Source organism: Aulonocara sp. 'chitande type north' Nkhata Bay, linkage group LG23 (assembly GCF_057382095.1).
Source record: "Aulonocara sp. 'chitande type north' Nkhata Bay isolate Kocher_YH1m ecotype deep benthic linkage group LG23, A_spYH_male_GT1.1, whole genome shotgun sequence".
NCBI lineage: Eukaryota > Metazoa > Chordata > Actinopteri > Cichliformes > Cichlidae > Aulonocara > Aulonocara sp. 'chitande type north' Nkhata Bay.
The window spans coordinates 8694232-8719243 of NC_141365.1; the positions used below are offsets into that span (position 1 = coordinate 8694232).

The following is a 25012-nucleotide window of genomic DNA, read 5'->3' on the forward strand; positions in this document are numbered from 1 at the left end:
TGAAAGTTCGAGTCTTTCATCGGTCTCTGGAAGTTTGTGATGCTTTATAGATTTACGAACACATGACTATGTGTCTTTGAAATGAATAATAAAGTGGGGGGGGGGGGGGGTTCAGCTATACAAAACTGGAATTATTCATTTCCTTTCTCTGGCTTTTCACTACACAGGGTGCATCCTGCACAGGCCACCCATCTGTTGCAGGGCTAACAGAGAGACAGCAACTCACACTTGCATTCAGATCTATGGGCAATTTAGAATCACCAGTTAACCTAACCCATTTAATTCTGTGTCTTTGGAGTATTGGAGGAAGCCAGAGTGCACAGGGACAACCCATGCAAACTCTACACAGAAATGCTCCAGCCAGATGGTGAAGTCCAACTCAGGACCTTGCTGTGAGGCAACAGCGCTAATTACGCCGTCACCACACCTCTACATGGAGTGTAGGGAGGGGCGGGTAGCTCTTTGGAAGTACTGCTAAAAACCTGAAACTCTGAAAAGTGAAGTGCCTCAATCCCACATCTTTTAATGTTACTCTTTGTGGCTGGAAATCACAAATCCATTATCTAGCAAGGTTTCTGCTTCATAATTCTAAATGTGGTGTTATGAACTAAAGTACAATCAGATAAATAGTAAAAGATTTAGCTTAATTAAAAACATATTCCAGTAGCATAATGCTCATTGGTACATTAAAGACATAATTATGCATAATCTGCAAGCTGAGGCAGCGCAACGAAAACAGAAAAGCGTGAGAAGGTTTTGAAAGTCTGCATATTATGAGAAATACAACATTACTGAAAGTAGAGCTCACCTTTACTACCAGTGTCCTCTATCATCTTTTTAATGTGTGAAAATACAAGTAGTCATTTCATTACATGTGGTACCACTCCCTATCACTGCAGTTGTTGAGAACAAGTTGGTTCTTTTGCCAATAGCTCAGCGAGGATTCCATTTAACACATACTGCCACCTACTGACAGAAAGCACTACTGCAGCAAAGGCAGCATGGTAATATTTCCATGCCAGGTTGTAGGAGGACACCTAGTGGCAAATTACACATGAGGACCTTGTTTAAAACTGTTGAAAAATTGTACAAAAAGGGAAAGGCTCAGAAAGCACAAAACAAATGTGAAAAATGTGTTTATTTGGGGATAAGTAGTTTGGGGATAAGGCATTTCTGCTTCAGTGTTGGAAATGTTGCATGACTGAAAATACAAGTCACCTAACTGGGTACGTGCACCGATTTATGTGAATTATTAACCAAAGATTTCCAGGTCAAAGAGTAATGTGATTTCAGATGTGGGTGTAGCGCAGGTATTTCTTTCCAGAAGGCACTTCTTCAGTTGTCACACCATTAGGAAACAGAGACGCAGCTTCAGCATCTGAGAGCGAGGGAATGACCATGACTTTGTCACCGGGCTGAAAAACATGTAAGGGTATTTTAGACACAGGGTATACGCCTTTACTATTTCATCATACGACATTCCCCCAATAAACCACTTTTTAGGAATAAACCTAAAATGTTAAATGAAATTTAGGAGGCAGTTAGCCGACCTTAAAAATGGTTGGTGCTTCAGACCAAGAAAAGTTTAACACAAATTTAAAACTGACCCCCCAAAAAACAAGACGTAACATGCTATTGGTGGATTTTGAGTCAGCTAGCTTGGAAAGAACCATTCTGCATTCAGCCTTAGTGCTAGGCCAATTGTCTACTCACTGCAGGCCCATATTTAATAGAACTTAAAAGCACTTTATGAGTCTTTATTAGCAAAAAGTGAATATTTCCCAACTATTTAAATCATTTCTATAAAACACTAATGTTTTATAATATGACAGACTGCTATAGTCTTAGTTGGAGAAAAATTTCAATGGAAAAAAAAAAAAATAATAATAAAATGAACAGGCTGGGTCCCAGGACGATATTTACCAGATACTGAATGTGAGTTTTTACATTTGTCATAATAACATTATTTGCTATTTGCAGTCTAGTTCAATTATGCACACTTGGCATGGATAACTTATTAAGAGCTGCTGCTCAGTAGCTGCGCAGGTGGCGTTACATCAGTTCTTGTTCTCTGTTGATGACCTCGCTTGCTGACTGATGCCTTCACTACGTACCTTCCAGTCAACTGGTGTGGCAACCTTCTTCTGTGCAGTCAGCTGCAGAGAGTCAATAACTCTTAGCAGCTCATCAAAGTTTCTTCCTGTAGTTGCAGGGTATAGGATGGACAACTTCAGCTTCTTGTCAGGGCCGATCACAAACACCTAAAGTGGAACGAGATAACACTCCTTAACCACAACACTCTGGATATACTCTGTGTTTTAGATTTAAAAAAATTCAATATGTCCAAAAATGCTAAAACAGTAAAAAGGGTTTCCTTGCTAACTGAATTAAAATAATTAAATAACTGGCCACCTTGTTAGGTATGTCTGAAGTTCAATGAAGAAGAAAAGGGGATTTAAGTGAACATTGTTGTTTTTGCCATGTGGGCTCTCTGAGCATTTCAGAAAATGTTGAGAATGTTTAAAAAAAGAAAAAAAAGAAAAACATTTTTAAAAACTGAGCAGTAGTTCTCTGTGTGAAAAGTGCCTTGTTGATGCCACAGGTCATCAACAATGACACACCAGTCAGGTTAGAACAGGACACTGAGGCTAGGGCTGTTCGATATAACAATATATATCGGATGACCATATAAAAACGTCTATCGTTTCATTTTACGCTATCGTTTGTTTCGTGGTGTCGCAAAATAAACTGTTTACGGCAATATTTTTTCATCATTTTGATGGCTATATTAATTTCTTAAAGTTCTCTCTTTCTCTTATATTTAATATAACCACACTATGGACGGACAAGCGTGGTTAGCAACAACGACAGTAACAGCATCGTGTGTCCGCTTGTTTATGTTCCACATAAACCTTTCACAATAAAGCTCAAGATCCTGTTGAGACTTTTCAAAATAAACTGAATCACGTGAAAGAGCAGATTATTTACGGATGAGAATTAAAAAAAGAGCCGCCAGGTGCTAAAAAAATAAACCTTAGACTCAAACGTTAGAACAGGCTTTTCCTCGCAGCACGCTGTGTAATAATTACTCACAAAGAAAACGGCGGCCTTTACAACTTATGTCTAAAAATGTATAGTTTCATGCATCGGTTAATTAAAACACTCGACTCCAGCTACATGACGCGCAGCTGGAAACACTTCCCACAAGACGAGCTGCCTGAGATTCACAGAATTTACAGAAAATGTTACATTTTTGTGATTTATATCGTTATTAGACGATAGAATTCTTATATCGGGATATGAGATTTTGGTCATATCGCACAGCCCTAACTGAGGCTACAGTTCACACACCAAAACAGGACAACAAAAAGGAAAGACAATACTGGATCTGATAAATCTAAATTTCGGCAGTGAGATTTGGATAGTATGGTCAACTTTGACATTTGTGTCATGTCACAAATCTCAAATGATCTCAAACTGGTTTCTTGAACATGAAAATGAGTTCACTATCCACCAATGACTCATTGCTATCCACCAATGGCCCTCTCAGTCACCAGATCTCAAACCAATGAAGCACCTTCGGGATGTGGTGGAATGGGAGCGTCGCGTCATAAATGTGCAGCTGACAAATCTACAGCAACTGTGTAATGCGATCGTGTCAACACGGACCAAAAACCTCTGAGGAATGTTTCCAGCACCTTATTGAATCTGAACATTGCCCGGGACTAGCAAGGTGTGGCTAACAGAGTGGCCAGCAAGTGTACATTTCAGTTTAACTGTAAAAATCAATACTTTTTTCAAGTATTAACTACCAGGTATGGTGGGTAATTAAAACAGCAAGTATAAAGCCAAAACATTTCACAAGCATGCAAGTCAGTGCAGATCTTATTGCAAAATAAAAATATGCATCTAATTGTCTGTTCTTTCACAATTATAGTGCTATTTTTTGTTTTACTTTTATTTATTGAAGAAAATAAAAAGTGAATGGGTTTCTCACACAGCGAGCAGTGAGGGGCATGCCATCTTTGTCTTTCTCATCTGGGTCCAGCATACCCATCAGGACTGACAGCTCCCTCTTGTCATCAGCAATGATGGGGAAAGGCAGGTCAGTATCAGCGTTTTTGCTAACAGCCATCACATCCTGTTCGGAGACAAGAGATACAGTCAGCTTTTAAATGGTTGTTAGTTCACATTTCATCCTCTGTTAATAATTGTGTCCCTCCTGGCAGCCATCTCTCCACTATTGCAGCACAGGTTTGATGAGTGATCACAGATCCTCGGCATGTAATCTTTAACTACTGGATAAGGAACAGCAGCATGTTTTATAAAGGCCATAAGTATATTCGCCTGTAGTACTATCATTGTTAATTTGAAGAATAAACGTGGTAGAAGAAGAAGTAGAAGTAGAAGAAGAAAAAGAATCCATAATAGTTTAACTTTCTTTGACAAACAAAATACATTAAAAATAGTTTACATTGGTAAAAAAAAGTTTAAATGATATGTAGAATTATATATTTAAGTCAAAATTAAATCTGTATTTTTATAAAGTAAAAAGGTAAAACCACAGCTGGTGACCAAAGTGCTCTACTGTATTATACTCTATTATAAATACTTAATACTCCAGATTATTTTAAGTAGAAGATTTCACAGATTTAAAGAAAAAGAAAAAGCAGCACAGCTCTGATCCACTCAGAGAAACATTTTGTAGACTATTATAAAAGTTTGGTGCTTTTTGCTTGACCAGGATCAGCTATGATTCCTTACACTCAAAGTAATGTACAAATAACAGCTGTAGTAAAGTCCACATTAAAAAAGTGTGATAACAATAATAATAATATACACTACAACAGAAACAAGAAAAACAAGAAAGAGACAATAATTAAGTAAGTAATCATTATAATAAACATTATTTCTTCCTCAGTGTATTTTACACTTAATATCATTTTCATACTTTAGTTCCAGTTGAAGGTTGTAAATTTACTTTCATATTCCTTCTTTCTTGCCATGCAAAACTATTTCATTACACCCCTTGCTGGTTTTGAAAATAACTACCATTTAGTGCTTCTGATGAGGTGCATGTTTCTATATACTATTTGCAGCACTTAACCTACTGTATGTGCTTCTTACTGGAAACTTAACTCGAGTTGGGACTTGAAGGCTAAATTACTTAATTACTCTTAGACCAGACATGTAGGAGCACTAAAGTTAAGATAAACAGGGTTTTTTTCTCCCAACGGAGCAGACAGAACCAGATCTTCCCAGTCCACGGACATTAGACAATTATTATCTCTGGAAATGTGAAGAAATTAAGCTTAGGATAGATTGTATAACCTGATAATACCAGGTTGAGTTTGAAGATAATGGTCAATATCTCAATAATATGTACTTTTCAGCAAGGGTGTCCTGAAGAACTTAAAGAAAAAAAAGTTCTTATACAGTTTGTACTTGTGCATTCCTAACCTTGCTCCAGCTGTTGTGATCAGCAACACTGTCAATGGACAAGGCAATCATCTTTACGCCTCGTTTCTTGAACTCATTGCTGATGTTGGCAGCACGGGCGAGCTCAGTGGTGCATACAGGAGTGAAGTCCCTCGGGTGGGAGAACAGGATACCCCATCTGCAGGGGAAAAGAGATGTTGTTCCAACTCAACAAGGCCTCTGTTTGGAGCATCAATTAAAAGTAAAAGTAAAATGTTAAAATAAAAAGTTCCGATGTGTTCGATCATCTTTATAACAGTCATCGTGTGCAATTCAAATCTTTATAGACAGGGTGTGTTACAAAAATCAAGTTACAAGTTCAAGGTAACCACAAGCTGAAGAGACTTGTAAAACAATAAGCAACTTTTCATGCTTTCACCACCTTGTGCTTCCAACATGCTTTACAAACTGATACTGAGAAATATTCTGAAAGAAAAAGATAATTAAAGAGTAGGAGCCGAAACAAAAGAAAAAAAAGAAAAAAAAAGGAGGATGAAATAGCAGAGAAAGGGGAACAAAAGGAGGAGAGTAATTTCCAAACACAGGCTAAAGCAACAGGCATCTGTGAGTATGACAGAGAGAACAAGACTTTAAATCCACTAAGGAGTTACCTGTTGGTCTTTTTAAAGTAGCTTTGGAATCATGTGAGTTTGGGGTCTGCCATGACTTCGATGGATTTGCCCTTCAGTCTGTTGTGACCCCTCATCACATGGTTTAGAAGCATTATGATCAGCTGATTATTGGGTGACTAAACCAGTTTGGGTTTTTTGTTTGCTTCTTTGATGTTTTTGGCTAAATATCCTACGACTACCAGGCTTCAAATGAGGCTGAACAAAGTTTGTTCACCTCTTGGGATTAGAATTTGAACTGGTAGGGAAAAAAAAAATCCAAATGAGGGGGGAAAGGCACAAGGAAAAGCTTGAAACGGTTTGAACAGATGGCTGCCTCACACAGTCCAACATTTCCGAGGAGGGAAAAATAAGGAAGTTATTATGCAGTCACCAAAACTGGGTGGTGTTCTCATGTTGATGAAAGCTGGAATTATCTGATCCAGTTATACTTTTGATAACGCAATGTGTGCCAAAACTTTAGGATAGCAGAATGACTGTTTTCATTCTTTTTTTCCCCAAATATTCTGCTTTCTCTGGCAAAAACTGCAAGGCGTTTGATTTGTAGGGATATAAAACTGCATATAGGAGAAGCCTGAATTTTGAATGGTTTGCCATAAATCATTGCAAATTATTTTCTTGGGTATTTACAAATCAGCTAACAACTACATGTTTCAGTTTTTCCGAAGGAAAGAAAAACACCCCAGATATTTAAGTAGTGTTGAAAAGTGTTCCTGTTTAAAGCACATCGTTTCCCCCACTCTTCTCTCCTCCCCATAAAAAACGATGTGCTTTAAACAGGAACACTTTTCAACACTACTTAAATATCTGGGGTGTTTTTCAAAGGACGTTGCATCATGTTATTGGGACACCTCACAGCAAAATGTGCATTTCCACATTTCACCTCGAGCTGTGTGTGGGGGTGTGTTAAATATTATACATGCACACAGTGCTCTTTTTTTCTCTGCTCTTTTAACCAATCGAGCCTATTATTGTTGGATGTTTGAAGGATGTGTGCACTGCCAAGTTCAACAATAGGCACACAACAAGGAGTGCAATTAAACCTCAGTGGAGAACAGACTAGAGGGAAAACAAACAGCCACGCACACAACCGTTTCACATAGTTTACACCTCCAGTATCTAATGAACTGCTTCTTGTAGTCGATTTTATTGTCTAACAGTTTACCTGTTAACAGCGTGTAGTTAAGACTGTTAACTAAGTTTTTTGTTTGTGTAGTTGACAAACTACAAGTGTCTCTAAACCAATAGGTCACGCTTGTGTAACGCCGTCTATGTCAGCCGCCATAACTGGCGAGTAAGATCTGGGAAAAATCTGCTAAAGCTTTTAATCGAGAGGAATCGCGAAGGGATGGTAACTGACTGAGCACGCAATAAGCTGCACTGTTGCAGCATTATTACCAAAACCCACTTAAAACAAGTTACAGTGCGACGTCTGTATGCTGCAAGATGACACTCACGAGTTGCCCAGGAAGTCGTGAAACTTGATCCTGCCGATGCTGGTGTCGGCCTCGAAATTTGGGAATTCGTCTCCCAACAGAAGTCCAGGCATGTTCGACTCTCCTGTTCAGCTCAAACACCAGAGATAACGGACAGGAGCAAAATGCTGACCCCACTGCGCAATATGTCAATGGATCCGGATAGAGGCGGATCCATTCGGTCCAGCATAGCTCACCGACCAACCAGAGAAGAGTCCTAAAACACGTGGGTTTTTTCCGACATCTTTCGACATTAACTATCGAAACAAACAGAGAATAACGACGCAAACGTATTAGAAAAAAATAATTAAAAACTTTTCAAAAAATAATGTGCAAAGTGTAAGAAAGATATATTGCTAATGTAAAAACGAAGACCAAAATTAATAAATTAATTCATTAAAATATGGCGAACTCGTCATAAATTTTAGGCCTTGTCAGTTTGCTATAAAAAAAATCATTTTTATAGAAAATGAATTAAACGAACGTTCTCTAAAAAATAAATAGACTTAAAAACAAAAGATAAAAAAGATTGCAAATATTAAACCGTACTAACTCAGTTTTATAGAAATCAAATACATGCAAACTTAAAACTACTCAATTTTATACATGTATTTATTCAATTATTTGTTTATTTATTTTGAAAATACACAATTTCTACACAATTTTAGTCGCGATAACTTTGCTAAGGGAATAAAATAGTTTCGAAAACACAGCTTCCCAGGATACTTTGCGAGAAGAACAACAAATATGGCGTCACGGCTCATCTTTTCCTGGACGTGATAAGAATTGTGAAACGTACAACAGATGAGCTAAAGAAGCGACAACCGGGACAGCACTGCAGAAAATTTACCGCTGCTGTGCATCTACACTACACATACCTGTCTACGCCGGTGAGTTAACGGACACCATGCCCTCTCCTAAAGCGAAAAACCCCGGTCGCAGCGGAGGAAGCCCGGTGCTCGGGAGCTCCAACGGTCGCTACGAGTTCATGTCTCTGACAAAGCCGCTAAACCGGTCTTCACCGCCACACCTGCTCCAGCGCCAGGGCTCCGACCCGACCACGGCCCGCCTTCGAGCCTCTGAAAGCCCCACTCGGCGCCGGGGCTCCGGCTCCTCCACGGGCTCCGCGAGCGGTCAGGGGCCACCTGAAGAGGATGGTATCCGGCTCAACCCCTCCCTCATTCGCGTAGCGCTCAGCTCCTTGTTGGCCATCGACCTGTGGCTGTCCAAGCAGCTGGGAGTGTGTGCCTGTGAGGACTCATCCTGGGGCAGTGTGCGCCCCTTAATGAAGCTCTTAGAGATATCGGGACATGGTATCCCGTGGCTGGCTGGTACCGCCTACTGTCTGTACAAGAGCGACAGTGCTGCAGGACAAGAAGTCATGCTCAACCTTTTCATGGGTAAAACTCTGCTTTTTGTGTTCTTTCATGTTGCTTCTTCTTCCAGCATCGTATGTAATCACAGATAAACCCCTCTCAATACATATCAGTGCGCCACTGAGCTGGGTTTGGTGTCACAGCTCCTTGCTCCTTCCCGGTCCTGATTTGTCCTGCACAGTTCTTTCATAATTTCTTCACTTAAGCAACAGAAGAGCTGATCCCACCTCTCATAACGCGTCAGATAATGAGTATATAGGGTTATCTTTGTGTAATTGGTGTTGGCTGGCTCTCACCTGTAGATGTCACCTGTTACACCTTTTGTGATGTTCCTTCACAGCTTGGGAAACTGGTAAAAGTATAAGATTATATGAAATAGGTCTTAATCTGGAAAACTGGATAGCTATGTAAAATGTTGACTGAAGTGCCAAAGTGGTCTGGGGCTTCTTTGCCTCCAGGGAGTGTCCATGTGATGCTGTGTGAAGCCACAGCAAGGAAATGCATGTGATAGTGATGTTTTCAGAAGAGTAGGGTCAAGACCGGAGTATTCTGCAGTGAAACCAGAAATGCCAAAGACCTATATTTGGATTCTAGACCGAGTTATAAACAGCTCTTTAATTACCGAGGTTGTGTTCAGAGTCATTATTGGATTAAGCAGTTGGTATCAGTAAAGCCCACAGTGTCGTGATTGCATGTACTTATTTATTGTGGTTTTACATTATACATTTATTGCTGTTCGGTGGCAGTATTACCTCTGTAATATCATAGGAAAACAAACATGCAGAGTTTCAGAATGTTTAATGGGCTTCTAAGCTAAAAATATGAGTAATAGTTTCATATGAAATTGACCTATGACAAAGTGTGATGGACATTTTCTCTATTTTATGACCTGCTTTCCACTTTCAGATATTAAGGAGAAGTCAGAAACTGAATTAAGCTGCCGTTTAAGCTGGATCAGGCAGAAACTTTATGTTAAGGGGCATTAAATAACAGACTATTGAATAACTCTACCACAATAGAGAGATGTGCCCCAAGGGTATTGAATAAAAAGTTCAATATGTCCCCATAGTCTTTCAGTAATCATTTAATATTTACTTGCCAACCCTCCCAAATGCATAATGTTAGTGAGTAAGCACCAACTACTGTGGTTCATATCAGCATTAAATAAACACAAGGCTTTAAGAAGTATTACCTTAAGTAGTTTAGAGCCAGTAAGCATTGGTATTGGTAAAATCCCAGCTCTTCATCAAAACATGTTTGGAACAAGACTCCCTCTTACACAGCACTCTGATGTGGGGGCTAAGTAGTGCACTTACTTCAAAAGAACAGCTTAAAAGGGAAGCAGCAAGCTGCTGTGTGATAATGCAAACCGTCTAAACCCTTTTCTCTCTATGGTTATTAACCTCAGGTCTTAAAAGCAGCAGATAATAATGTAACCACATAGTAGTTGTCAGTAATGATGGATGCAATGTGCATTTCTGTTTTCATTTTGCTGAAGCCCTTTCATTAGATTCGTAGAAGCGAATTGGCTTCATGCCACCTGAGTGTTGCATTAATTTTTCAGTGCTGCAGCCCAGGAGACCAAAAGCTTTTCATTCTCTCAATGCAGAAACACGACTTAAAAACTGCAGTCATTCCTGTAATCAGTGCTGCTGTTGTATCTTTCCCTTTCATCATACTGTGAAATTCTTTGTGATATCATTGTGGTGCAAATAACAGTTAGGTTTTGTTTTTTGTTTTTTTCAATAAGAAAACCCTGGTTCAAACAACAACAATTTTTACCAGATTGCAGATTATTGTAGGCCTTCTACAAGTCTAAAAATCTGCAAGTCAAGTTAACTTTTCACTTTTAATAGGAAAAAATAAAGGTTAACACAAAGTTTAATTCATCTGCTTAATCTTCAAGATCCTGGAGGATTTGCTGGCACTGAAATGGACTAAATAGTCTATGGTCTGGTTCTTACCTGGTGCTTTTCTACTCTACTTGATCACTGTAAACACTTCATACAACATGCTTCATTCACATTTGTTTGTTTGTTTTAATGTGGCTGTGTTGTTGTTGTTGTTTCATGCATTGTAGCATATCTCCATCTTCTTCCCCTGCAGGCCTGCTGCTGGACCTGATCTTGGTTGGCATTGTTAAGGCGGTGGTGCGTCGGCGTCGGCCAGCACATAATCGTATGGACATGTTCGCCACCTTTTCTGTGGACCGCTACTCCTTCCCCTCCGGACATGCCACGCGTGCCGCCATGTGTGGCCGCTTCCTGCTGGCTCACCTCGTGCTGGCTGCCCCGTTGAGAGTCCTCGTTCTGCTGTGGGTGGGCCTGGTAGGGTTGAGTCGAGTGATGCTGGGCAGGCACAATGTGACTGATGTGATGTTTGGGTTCTGGATGGGCTATTGCCAGTACAACCTTGTGGAAATGCTGTGGCTGTCCCCTCAAACACTGCAAGGGCTGCTGGGACAGTCAGCTTAAGGACTTAAGGAAATGGTAGTTTATATTTGAGTAAAGGAGCACGTACACACCTTTTTCCCTTATAGTAATATATTCTCACTGAATTGAAAGCAGCACTATTTCTAAGGTTGGGATCATTTTAAAAATACATTTACTTTGTAACAAAACGATATTTGCTGAAGAGAAATATGAATAATGTTGTGGAGCATAAAGTTGTGTTAAAACAAAAATTGTTTTGTTATAAAATAAATGTTTTTATACATTCAAATAAATATTAAGAATACTTTTTACATCCCATAAGTGTTGTATTGGAGATTATGCTGACACTAGAGAGTAGATCTTTATCAAAAAAAACAAAAAAAAACGAAGAGTTTTTCATGTTGTGTGACAACTAAGTCCACTACTAGCCCTCTTTCTGAGGTAGCTGCTAGCTCGTCTATAACAAGTAGCAGGTTAATCCCAACAGATTACAGGAGAACAGGTTTGACCATTTACCTTGAAGTTCTCTAACTCACTTATGACACTTCTGTAGCTTGATTCAAGGATACAATATAAAGTCTAAACTCAATTTTACATTCACAGCACAGTTTAATGGGCTCTTACTTACTTTACACATCCACAAACTTTATAAGCAAGCTCAGTTCAGTCTTTACAAAATCTAGCAAAAAGTTTTTAAAAGTGAAACAGATGTGTTGAACACAATGTTATGCTACCACAACATTCCACCAGTGGCAGCTTATTCGCGTGCATCAAAAGAAGTGTACTTTAGAGTTGCTGCACAGCTTCAAACACTGTCTGAAAGTTTACAGTGAAATAAGTTGTTCAATCTGGAAACCATGGCAAAAACGTATTAAATAGTAGTATTTATTAAACATAACGGGAAAAACTGAATTAAAAATATCCAGAATGTAACTTGTTTTATAATTTATGAATCAGACATGCTGGGTTTTTGTTTTTGTTTTTTAATGAAAGATTGTATAACTACTCTGTGAATAGTTTTTTTTTTTTTTCACAATTCACATTTACTTGCTGACATCAAATGAAAACTGCACATATAGCAAACTTGCTTACCTGTCTTCACCTGCCCCCCTCTAGCCTTTCTAGGTGCTAATCATGATATAAGCCCTAACATGTCCTCAAAGCTTTGTTCACAGAGCACAGAGGGCCTTTTTTCTTCTTTACGTGACTACTGATCAGATAAGAAGACATAACATTCTTTTAAGGAGGCACATCCAAACCCTCATAAAGATTAATTGCACCCCATATATTTGTCTGTTTCACTTTAACACTATCTCTCTTTCATTAATAGTCAACCAAAACTGTACATGTAACTGATAACTTATCAGCTCTGAAGGATTACATACACTTAACCGTAATGTTATCAGGTCGTCTACATATATCACTTGCAGAAATTTGCAAACGCAGTATAGTTGGCATATCAGAATTGTACAGTGTATTTGCTTAAAGGGACAATTCACCCAAAAATCAATTGGCTTAAGAGTTGTCTTCACTTAAATGGAATAAGACACTGCACATTTGTCTTTATTAGGCAGGAATGCAGTATAATGCACACACTTGGGTCTTAAGTACTACAGGACTATATACTGTATATAGACGTTTTCATTGTGAAATTTACTGAAAAACTAATGAAAAAAAGTAACTTGATTCACTTGAATGACTCACAGGTGTGCTGTTTTAAATATATATAAAAGATTGTAAATATATTGCATGGTTAGGTTTTTTCATTCACATTTAAATGCTCTTGGACATTAAATACATAATCGTATATGAAGGGGAAAAAAATAATGATCTGTAGTTTCATTAACCAATTTTTCAGTCTTGTTTTCTGGTTTTCTTTTAAGCCCTTTGCTGCATTAGAACTTTGCACAAAAAGTAAAAGTTTGTTGTATTTCTTTGTTGTAGCAATGCTTCTGGGCGATAAATCTTATACTGCTGGAGAACCTGTTGTTTCCCCCTAAATGGTGCCACATTTGTAAGGGAAATGCATTTGTGGGTTGTGCAGCAGAGTTGAGTATTGCCAAATCTTCTCTGCCAATGCCAAACAGCTTATTCTGCTATTGATTCTTTGTTTTTGAGCTTCTGACTAGCAGCACCAGTGACCCTGCCAGTTAGTGCTCCAAACATGCTACGTTTGACTGATCTCGATAGGGCTCTTGCCAACTTCAAGAGCAACTTCAAGGGGATGTTGTCCAAAATAAAATTGCAGCATTATTTGGAGTGAGCTCTAATACCTTCTCCAAATTAAAGATCAAGTTCCATATAACGGATGAAGTCAGAAGTAGGCCATGAAGCGCATGTCACAAGAAGACAACACCACATGAAAACCGTTTCCTCACCCTGTCAGAACCTCGAAACTGCAGGCTGTCTTCTACAGAGGACAAAATGCTGGACAATATGGTGAGACAATCCAGAACAGACTCCACACAGCCAGTCTTATGAGGCCGCCAGGAGGCCTACCATGACTGCCCTTCACAGTAAGGCCCATTTGCATTGTTGGTGTGAGTAACATGTGCACTGAAACCTGAAAGTGTGGAGGAACATTCAGTAATGCGTCCAGATTCTGTCCACAGCAGTCAGATCGCCTCTTAAAGTATGGACTCACTACTTTTGAACATTGAACGGGGTCCTTCCAGAGTTTGGAAGTTGAGAGGATGGTGTTCGTTGATTTCCAATGAACACATATGGGATCAACTTGTGCGTGCTGTTTGTGCGAGAGTTACCAGCACAACCAGACTGGCTGATTTGTGACAAATACTGGTTGAAGAATGGGATGCGATCCCATAGCAGTGTGTGACCAACCTGGTAACCAGCATGAGCAGGAGATGCCAGGTTATTGTGGCTGCGTATGGTTCGTCCGCATGCTACTGAAGCCCGATTGTTAATTTACAAACTGCTAAATTGCCAACATGTCTTGTGTCTTCAAACCTCAATAATTCAACTCAATAAACGACACAAACAAGAGTAAAGAGCAGACTAAGTTTTGCATTGCCAGAGGAGATTTGGCAAGGTTTTCATGGGGGCAAACCACGTACTCAATACTTCTGCTCAAACCACAAAAGCATTTTTCTTACAAATATGGCAGCATTTAAGGGGAAATAAACAGGATTTCCAACGGTATGAAATATATAGTGTTACAACAAAGAAATAACTGAGCAAACACAAATTTCCTGACTTTTGTGATAAATTTGGAAGCAAATTAGAAGATAGCTGCAGGGGCGTAATTTCCAGGGGGGTTAGGGGTGTTATGACCCCCACCCCCCCCCCCACCCAATAATCAGACCCAACCAATATAACCCACCCAATAAAATTATGAATTATCTTGCATACATAGACTGTTTATTTTCTTTACTCATTTCAGTTATTATCTACAAAATAGTTGGATGTTTAATCATCTGGGAATTTACCCACATTTATTTATTTAGACAGAGATCTTGACACCCCCCCCCCCAAATGCATGGAATGCATGGGTAAACACCTGGAATGAAATAATTTCCTCAAGTCCATACCTGATTGCTCTGTCTGAAAATTAAAAATTTCAGTCCAAGAAAATATTGCCTAAAATTTTCTTATTGAAAATTTGTCCTAATTCCTACACTGTGAAATAATTCCTAACAATACTAGAGTTTTACTTTTTTACTTCTTTTTAATGCTCCACCAATGTTTAAAAAAATGAGGGCAATAATCTAGATAAGTAAATAGAAAACTAATAAGCTGATTTCTTTTAAATTACACAATTTATTTGCCACTTGTGCCAAAGCAGCAAGCAGTTATTTTGTTGGTATCACATTTAGGTGATGCCATGTTTAGGTTTACTATTTCATTTATTATGTTATGATATGGTGTGTGCTGCAAGGGGTTCATGGATGAATGGACATGAGGTATATGGTTTTGTTTCTGCATTGTACATGTACTAAGATGCATCGATAAATGTGGAATATGCATTTGTGGAAATCGCCATCGCCAAAAGGACTGAATAATGTCTCTTTTTCAACTACAATAATGAGTGATATAATGTTCGTAGATTATATATTTGATGACCTGGCTCTTTTACCTACTGAACCCGATGTGAATTTCAATTTTTAGTCAAAACACAAGAAACAGTCATGTTTCACTGGGTTAGGTATCACTGGGTTAATAATTATCCACACCGACCCAATGACTGAACCTGTACACGAAGTTTTTCAGTTCACATATTGCTGTATTTCCCAGATTTATTTTGATGTTTAATCCATTTTGGTGCAATGCCACTATCAGTAGTTGATTAAATGCCCAAATGAGGTCCAACATTAACAATAAAATTTTAAATGACGCAAGTAGTTAAGATGTTGTAACTGAAATGTGTGTTTGACGTTGGCATTGTCACAGAGGCTATTGACCCTTCCCATTAGAACGTGGAGGGCGTGAGAAGAGACGTAGTTAACCTTTTTGTGTCCTTGAAGCTGCTCCACTTGTGTGCCAAATCTGAGTGAATGTTTATTTCTTCTTCTTCTTCTTCTTCCTGGTAAAATTGCAGTGTTATTTAGGAAATTTTGCTTCTACTAGGGATGCACATTGGCTCCATAGATGATGGCAGTGGCTAATATTTAATCTGTAATCGGTGCATTCATTTTGCACTCACTTACTGTTCAAAGATGTGGGATTAGAAGGTGAAAGTACATTTTCAAATAGTTTTTTTTAATGATAAATATTTTTTTCTTTCCCAGTACAACAGAGAAAATGAAGGGATATGAACATTAGCTGCCAGTCGAATCAATACTTCAAATAGCAGTATCAGCTAATCACCATCAGTCCATCATTATAAAACTAAGCTTAGTAAGTTGAATGGGAATTTTAAATCCTTTTTGATTGGTTTATAATTCAAGAAAGGAAAAAATAGTTGTGCTAGTACTACAAAGAAAAGCAAAGAAACATTATGAATATGTTTTTGAATCTGTGAATGAGTTTTAATGCCGTGTTTGAAGTGTATGGCTAAACCACTCTGTCAGGAGGGAGAAAATACTTGAGTCAGTTGCACAACAGCTTGCTCACTTCAAACACACACCTCAGTACTGCCAGAGACAAGAAGTTACATCAGTTTTTTTGTCCTGTATTACGTGTATTTGACAAAAAGAAAGTTTCGTGTCCGTCTCTGGGGTCTTTTTTTTTTCCCACCGGTTTGTGCTAGTTGGTCTAAGCCAGATCCAGATACCTGTATGAACTCAGCAGACTGTTCCCACTCAGATATTTTATTGACCTTGTGCAATCTGTGCTGTCTCTGCAATAACTAACCAATGATCTTCCCAGTGCCAGTGAGAAAGGTTTCAGCTTTGAAGATTTTCACTTCATTACACTTTGGTTGTAAATCTAAATATGCTGGATGGTAATTTTTGTGACCAAATAATTTTTATGATTGATTCTTTTCTTTTTTTAAGACTAAAAATGTTTAAAAAAATTAGTTGTGTATGTTGTGTACTGAAAGATTTTGCACATTTCTCATAACCTGTACTGTAACAGTTGAGAAACTTTATGAACAAAATGTATTTCTTATTCTATACATTTTTCAAACATGAAGCTTCTATACATTTTACTGCACTCATTGCCTGCTAAATACTATGAACTTCACTGTACATCACTTGTATAGATCTTATAATGCACATTTATGTATACGTCTGTGTGTGTGGTTATGCTGTATTATAGTCCGTGGATTTGAATTTGCTGTTGAAAATTATCCCGTAATTTGATTGTAAGAATTTGTAATTAAATGGGGAACCAATCTAAAACTGTTTTGCGTCATGTGTAATAGATGGATACATTAATAGAGTTCTGTGCGTATCATTATTGCTCCTTCTTCCCATTGCTCACTATTGTCACTCATTTGCACTCCTCTTCCTACTTAAAATAACACGAATTGAACTTTAGTCAAAGTCAAACCCATTTTGATTTTGGTAAACATGGTTCAGCTTGGTAGCTTCCTTTTTTGGACAGGACTGAGAGAAAGAAAAAAAGAGTGTGTATAGTTACCCTCTCTGTATAAAAGTCTGTGCTCAGGTGATGCTTGCCCCACTTGAGAGGCACACCAAATCACCACAGGAAGATCAAGGTAAGCAAAAATAGACACTTTCTGCAATATAAAGCTTCCATATGTGTGTCGGGATTTTTAAATCGGCAATATTTCTAAGTGTGTCATGGGGTACAAAGGGTTTAAAATAGCTTGTGATTACTTGAATATAAGATGGTGTATTTCTTTTCATTTATTAACATAATTTTGCATTGTTATGATATTGTTATGATAACCATGCTCCAATGATATAATGACAAAATGGTAAATGGCCTGCATTTGTATAGCGCTTTACTCAGTCCCTAAGGACTCAGTCCCTAAGGACTTCACACACTGGCAATGGCAAGCTACGTTGTAGCCACAGCTGCCCTGGGGCGCACTGACAGAGGCGAGGCTGCCAGACACTGGCGCCACCGGGCCCTCTGACCACCACAAGTAGGCAAACATGGGGTTAGTATCTTGCCCAAGGACATTTGGCATGCTTGAGGTCTTTCAAAGAACTTTGATGTCACCTTTGCTCTTCTGTTTCTGAGAAGAATGTTTTATGACAGATGCCAGGATTAGGAATTTGTAGAGTTCAGTCATGTAAAACATGGTTAAACCATCAATTGCTCTAAATTGTTGCAGTCACTACTTTAAATCAAGTAAACTAACTGAGGATTATTGGAAAGGGATTGCCACGTGACCGTTTTATCTCGCTCTGGTAAAAATCTCGAGCATTTTAAACGAGCTGGAAACTAATTTAAGCTTCATTCTTAAACAGGAAAACTGTTCAGTATTAATACAGTTTTCTATGCATGTTTTCTTTTGTATTTCTTTTTTAACATTAAGATCTTGTCACCTGAATATAGTGCAATTGACGGTTTCCTTGGTTACAAATTTACATTTTCATACTTAATTTCACAAATGTTCAAAATTACAGGTACATTTTCCAACATCTGGTTGCAGGTCCATCATGGTGCACAGAGTAGCAGTGATCGGGGCAGGCCCCTCTGGTCTGACCAGCATAAAGGCTTGTCTGGAAGAAGGCATGGAGCCAACCTGCTTTGAAAGTAGTGACGACATGGGCGGACTGTGGAAATTCAAGGCAAGTCTACATTTAAGAAGACAAACATGTTGACAAGCAAACTGTTCGTGTGAAACTGAGTAAAATTCTTTGTTGTCTTTTAAAACTATTTCTCTGCAGGAAGTTTCGGAGCCCAACAGGGCTAGTATCTACCGGTCACTTACAATCAATATCTCAAAGGAGATGATGTGCTACAGTGACTTCCCCATTCCCTCTGATTATCCCAACTACATGCATCACTCTAAAATCCTGAACTACTTCCGAATGTATGCAGACCACTTTAAACTCCTAAAATACATTCGCTTCCAGGTAATAAAAACAAAGAAGAGTAGAATGAGAGAAAAGCACATTCTTCAAAACTGTTTTGGTGACATTTGGCAGATATCTGAAAACCTGAATCGGCCTACATTGTTATTTTTTAGACCTTAGTGAAAAGTGTGAGAAAAGCACCGGACTATTCTCGCACTGGCAGGTGGGAGGTGTTGACTGAAAAGAGAGATGGACATGAGGAGAGGCATGTCTTTGATGCAGTGATCTGCTGCTCTGGTCACTACACCTACCCTAACCTCCCACTCAAAGATTTCCCAGGTAAAATGTTTTGCATTTATCCTGAAAAGGCTTTGATTAAAATATGGCTGATTTTTAAAAATCAACCCTTAAAAAAATAACTGTCTTGTTTTTATACCTTTGTGTGTTAGTCTTTTCATATGACACCTCTGTTATGTTGCAGGAATTGAGACATTTGAAGGAAAATATCTCCACAGCTGGGACTACAAAGGACCTGAAGACATGTATGGAAAAAGAGTGGTGGTAATCGGAATTGGAAACTCTGGAGGTGACATTGCTGTGGAAACCAGCAGAGTTGCAGAGCAGGTTGAAGAAAGCTTTTTCGTTCTTCTTATCTTCTTTTGATTAGAGATAGAAAAAAAACTCCTTCATGAGTTTTGGTGAATTCTGTCTTTCCCATTCTCCAGGTGTACATGAGCACTCGTCGTGGTGCTTGGATCATCCGGCAAGTTTCCGACAATGGTGTGCCAGTTGACATGAAGTACAACACACGCTTTGTTCATATCCTGTTTCAGCTATTCCCAATCAACTTCTTCAATTGGTTTGGTGAGAAGAAACTCAATGCCATGTATGACCACACCATGTACGCCCTAAAACCCAAACACAGGTAGGTGGTGTCACGCCCACATAGATTTTGACTCAGGCCAAGGTAATGAGATCAATCACAGTGCGTTAGTTCCCTATAATATACACCAATCAGGCATGACATTGTGACCACCTGCCCAATACTGTGTTGGTCCCCCTTTTGTTCCCAAAACAGCCCTTACCTTTTAAGGCGCTGACTCCACTAGACCCCTGAAGGTGTGCAGTGCTATCTGGCACAAAGATGTTAGCAACAAATCATTTGAGTCCTGTAAACTACAAGGTGGGATCTCTGTCGGTCAGATTTGTTTGTCCCACACATCCCACAGGATTGAGATTTGGGGAACTTGGAGGCCAAGTCAACACCTCAAGCTCATTGTGCTTCTCATATCATTGCTGGACCATTTTTGCTTTGTGGCAAGGCACATTATCCTGCTGAAATAGGCATCAGGGAACACAGTTTCCATGGAAACTGCAACAATGCTTAGGTTGGTGGTACATGTCAAAGTAACTTCTCCATGGATGGCAGGACCCAAGGTTTCCCTTCAGAACAGTACCTACAGCATCACGCTGCCTCCGGCAGCTTTCCTTGTTCCTATAGCGCCATCCTGTTTACAGATGTTCCTCAAGGTAAGCGATGCACACTTAGCCAGCCAGCAACGTGATATAAAAGAAAACATTAACAATACTAATCCCTGCAGACTGGGAACACCCCACATGAGCTGTAATTTTGGAGGTGCTCTGCTCCAGTCATCTGGTCATCACAAACTCTCTCAATCCCCTATGTTTAGCCAATTCTCTGTTTTTAACACATTGAATCTGAGGACAAAATGTTCACTTGCTCCCTTATAAAGAGATAACTGGTGTTACTGACTTCACCTGTCAGTTGTCGTAATGTTATGCCAGATTGGTGTATAACGCTGTGCTGTCAGATGAGGGATTCTGCTTCTCATTAAAATACTCTACTCTAGGCTCTTCAGTCAGATCCCAGTAATCAATGATGACTTACCAATGAAGATTCTGTCCGGGGCAGTCATCATCAAACCAAATGTGAAGGAAATCTGTGGGTGCACTGTGGTGTTTGATGATGGAAGTACTGTGGAAAAGGTCAGAGAAGAGTTTTCTTCAACTTTCTCCAAGATCTTTGTTCAGTGAAGACTTAGTTTAATACCATATTTCTTTGTTGTCACAGGTGGACACTATTGTATTTGCCACAGGGTACAACTATGATTTCCCCTACTTGCCAAAAAACGCCATGTACAAGTCTGGGCACCGTGCGGGTCTGTACAAGCATGTTTTCCCCCCAACCCTAGAGCATCCTACTTTGGCTGTCGTGGGTTTCATTCATGCCCTTGGAGCCATCATGCCTCAGGCTGAAATGCAGGCCCGTTGGGTCACTCGTGTCTTCAAAGGTAAGGTAGTCTGTTATTACTAACAGTTAGCATGCCTAACTGTTAGTTACAAATTAGTTCATTTATATTTACAAATTACCTTTTTTGCTGCCTAGGACATAAAAAACTGCCGTCAAGCCAGTCCATGATCAAGGCTGTTGAAAAAGATACAAAAAATATTGAAAAAAGGTAACTATTTGTCTTATTAAATACTTCAACCTGTCTTTTACCATTGTCCTTTCTCCTGTTATATGTCAGAAGATGCTCTAGCTATAGTGAGATTGGTTAGCAAGGTGCATAGAGAGGTTAGACAGGTGTATTGTCATAATACCTAAACATACAAATGCTCATTAGTCTGAACATGTAAATAAATTAATACTCACATTCTTTTTTCTTTGTAAGCAAACTGTACACATACATAATTTTCATTATCCATGTAATTGCATTTAAAAAGCAAACGGCACCATTTTAAAAAAATCCAGTTAGAAATCTGAATTTGAAGCCAGCTGCTTGCATACCCTGACAATTCTAGCATGTGATTTTTTTTTTCCTTTTAAAGTTCAGACTGTAAAGGTTGCAGCTGCGTCATACCACATTTTAATCTTACACATTTTATAGCCATTAAAAGGTGTTTAATTTTAGACTTTTAATATTGCAATGATCAAGAACACTTAGCATTGGAATTTTTAGACTCTGGAAGCAATCATAATATCAAACCTAAGTATAAACAAGGAATGCTTTATTCTAGCATATCTATTCTGCGCTATACTCTTATATCTTATACTTCTATACCATGTTAGTGCCACTTTAGAATAATACTATTCTTTATATTATTCTCTCCACAGTTACATTGTTTCAAAGCTGACCCCACTGCAGGTGGACTTTGTTTCCTACATGGATGAAATAGCTGGAGAGATTGGTGTAAGGCCAAGCCTCCTCTGGCTCTTCTTCACAGACTACCCCTTGTTCAAGAGGGTTCTCTGGGGGCCCGTTACCGCCTACCAGTACCGGCTGATGGGACCAGGGAAATGGGAGGGAGCCCACAGGGCAATCTTTACCCAGTTTGATCGCATGTTCCAGCCTCTAAAAACCAGAAAGGTTTGATGTTACACTTTTTCTTCTGCAGTCTTCTTTGTTACTGTTGTGCATGATTTTAACATGAAGTAAAAATCATCACCCCCCCCCCCCCCCCCCCCCCCCCCCCCCCCCGTAGCTGGAACCAGAACAGCCCTCCACTGCTCGTCGACTGGTTAAAATGAGCTTGACTGTCATGGTTGGAGGAGCTGCTATCTACTACTTTCATACTCGCAAGCCAGATGTCATCCCCACACTGCTGTCCAACATGCGTCCACAAAGAGTCTGATCAAGCTTCAGGGTCCAACAATGAGCAGAGGACTCTGAAACACACCAAATGAAATAAAGAAAAACACAAATTCTACTATTTCTGTAGTTCTTTAAAATATTTAGTTCACTATACTCCTGTTTGGAATTATTGAGCGATTAAAAAGGTGTCTGCTGATTTGTGTGTTATTCTATTTTTCATATGTGTGGTTATTTTAATGCATAGATTTAAAGCAACATTTTTTTCTTTAAAAAACCCAGAAACATTTAGTTATAACACATTTAAAGTGCATTCCTTGCAGTACAGGAACTTAGGCTGACAGTGGATAGAAATGAATAAGTTCATACCAATGCAGATGACAGATTTTTTAAAATTATATTATTATTCTTTATTCTTTCTTTTATTGACAGATTTTCTGGATTGTTGAATCTCAACCAGGAAAACAGTTAGAAAAAGGTCTTATTCACATCACATTTTAAGTTATAACTGTAGAGTGTGAGTCCGGTGTGGATAAAGTAGTGTATGATCTGAATGGTATCTTGTGTGCAGCTCTACTCAAACAAAAAAGGGTATCTTCTGAGAAGAAAATGCAAAATCATTTCCTGATTCCCAAGTTCCTAATGTTGCAAAATGACTGGTGGCTTGTGTCAGCCAAACACTTTTATTGTGATAATAATGAAATAATGAAAATAACTATTCAAAATATGAAAAGGCATATCTGCTGATTTAAGAACTTCTGGAAATTACAGCTGTATACAGTACAGCTAGTATGACTAAGTCATTTATTAATGTATATATTTCCACCTCTGAGTAGCTCCCTATAGCACAGGTGTCAAACTCCAGGCCCCGACGGCCGGTGTCCTGCAGGTTTTAGATGTGTCCTTGATCCAACACAGCTGATTCAAATGACTAAATCACCTCCTCAACATATCTTGAAGAGGCCTGGTAATGAACTAATCATTTGATTCAGGTGTGTTGACCCAGAGTGATATCTAAAACCTGCAGGACACTGGCCCTCAAGTCCTGGAGTTTGACACCCCTGCCCTATAGTAAAAACATGGTGTCAAAGAAAAAAAACACCTCTGGTTTTTAACTTGGGAACTACTGCAGGCCAAAATACCAGTTAGACCAGACAGTGACTGATCCTGTAAAGGAAAATGTTTCTTTAAAAAAAAAAGGGGGGGGTTTATAAACCCGTTCAACCCCCTTTGCCGTCATTTGATACCTTTCCATGCATTTCAACACACTGAACCTTTTTTAGCCAAACAAAACAGTACAGATGGAAATCAAGCCAATTATTCACACTCCCCAGCATGTTCGTACATACAGAAAAAAGCACACTGTATCTACTGAAATATTTTTTTAGCCAAAAAACAATAATAAAAGCAGGTTTGCTTTGCATTTCAGTTTGTTATTACCCTCCTGACTAAACCTGAAAACCATAAAGAAAAGATTTTAACATGAAGAACACAGAAGTGTGTTCCAGACTGTCCCAGAATTCAAAGCTTTTATTGCTTAAGATTAATTATTGTTTCATTTATTTATACGTATAGTATTGGTGGAATGTCTCCGTTAACAACTACAATCTAACGAGTGGACCTTGTTTTGTTGTTTCACATTATGCTTAACTTAATCTGAACATTAGATTTCGTTTCACTGCCAGAGTGGAAATTTCCATCAGGCTGGGCAAAGTCTGTTTCTCTCTGTCAGTGTTACTTTTCTGTCCTTTTTCCCTCTGTATTATCTCTCCACTACCTTGTATGCTCTCTTTGATTTTCTGATATGCGGCTTATTCTTCTTTTTTTTTCGTCACTATTCTGCAACTCAAATGTACATTTTTTTTGGTTGTTGTTTTTTTTTTTTTACACCCAACTCAGAGAAGCAACAAAGTGGGCACTGGGGGCATTTTTTGAACCCATGAACCTCTTGACCCCAATTTTAACTGATTTATGGCTTCTAGTAGCCATTCATAATTACACAATGAGTTTGCAAGCCATCTGTGATCTATGTCCAGGCTGGGCACACAGTCAGGGAGGCAGCTGGCTATCAATCATTTACCTATTTTGCGGCATGCGCACACATTCACGCACTACAAAGAGCATCTCTTACAGTTGTTTATTAGCCTCTGCTCAAACACACCACCTACTGTAAAGCAAAGAATATTTGTTTTACAACTAGATCCAGTTTTTGTTACCTTTTTATAAAAGTCATCTAACAACATGCTAAATTAACAGTCCGATTAGCTTTACTTCCCTAATGAGCTTATGCCTGTCCACAGCTACAAAGGACTCTGGGTTGGCTGCCAATTACACCCATGAGGTGAGAACTGCTTTATTAAATCATCCGAGCTAAGACCGCCCCCATTTCCAGTACATGCTACAGGAATATATTATTACTATTTTTTCTGTATGTTTCTTTGAAAGAAAAAACAACTTAAATTCTTTTTTTTTCTTCAATATTCAAATAAAATGCATCTATATACATGACGCATACCACGTCCTTTCTAATCGATCTTAGAAGAACATTTGGTCTTTTCATCCCTATGTTGGGGAGGGGGAAGCCTGTCATTGGTCGCTGTCTCAGTGGGGCTATAAA

The 25012-nt window shown here is 38.9% G+C and overlaps 4 protein-coding genes across 5 annotated transcripts in view; 3 read left to right on the top strand and 1 right to left on the bottom strand.

The window, feature by feature from the left end:
- Window positions 1-1123: 1123 nt before the first annotated feature.
- On the bottom strand, window positions 1124-7791 carry prdx6 (peroxiredoxin 6). Its single transcript, XM_086283851.1, has 5 exons — window positions 7565-7791; window positions 5461-5617; window positions 3998-4141; window positions 2115-2261; window positions 1124-1415 (listed from the first exon to the last, which is right to left on the bottom strand). Exons 1-5 carry the CDS (start codon window positions 7654-7656, stop codon window positions 1290-1292), a joined length of 666 nt encoding a protein of 221 aa, XP_086139977.1. The 5' UTR covers window positions 7657-7791; the 3' UTR covers window positions 1124-1289.
- A 493-nt stretch (window positions 7792-8284) lies between these two features.
- On the top strand, window positions 8285-17191 carry plpp6 (phospholipid phosphatase 6). Its single transcript, XM_086283850.1, has 2 exons — window positions 8285-8982; window positions 11065-17191. Exons 1-2 carry the CDS (start codon window positions 8490-8492, stop codon window positions 11430-11432), a joined length of 861 nt encoding a protein of 286 aa, XP_086139976.1. The 5' UTR covers window positions 8285-8489; the 3' UTR covers window positions 11433-17191.
- Window positions 17192-17360: 169 nt separating this feature from the next.
- Window positions 17361-22594, top strand: LOC147301158 (flavin-containing monooxygenase 5-like). 2 transcript variants are annotated; one of them, XM_086283847.1, is made up of 12 exons: window positions 17407-17511; window positions 17757-17919; window positions 18418-18560; window positions 18660-18844; window positions 18958-19123; window positions 19266-19408; window positions 19510-19709; window positions 20656-20791; window positions 20877-21096; window positions 21192-21264; window positions 21921-22173; window positions 22289-22594. In XM_086283847.1, the coding sequence occupies exons 2-12, from the start codon at window positions 17915-17917 to the stop codon at window positions 22436-22438; spliced, it is 1674 nt and encodes a 557-aa protein (XP_086139973.1). In that variant the 5' UTR covers window positions 17407-17511; window positions 17757-17914; the 3' UTR covers window positions 22439-22594. The 2 variants fall into 2 exon arrangements, with proteins under 2 accessions (XP_086139974.1, XP_086139973.1); XM_086283848.1 differs by lacking the exon at window positions 17757-17919 and having other exon boundaries at window positions 17361-17511.
- Window positions 22595-24949: 2355 nt separating this feature from the next.
- Window positions 24950-25012, top strand: part of LOC147301159 (flavin-containing monooxygenase 5-like) — a 14585-nt gene continuing 14522 nt past the window's right edge. The window contains exon 1 of the mRNA XM_086282085.1: window positions 24950-25012. This exon is cut by the window's right edge and continues 67 nt beyond it. The gene's annotated coding sequence lies outside the window, so the exon portion shown is untranslated.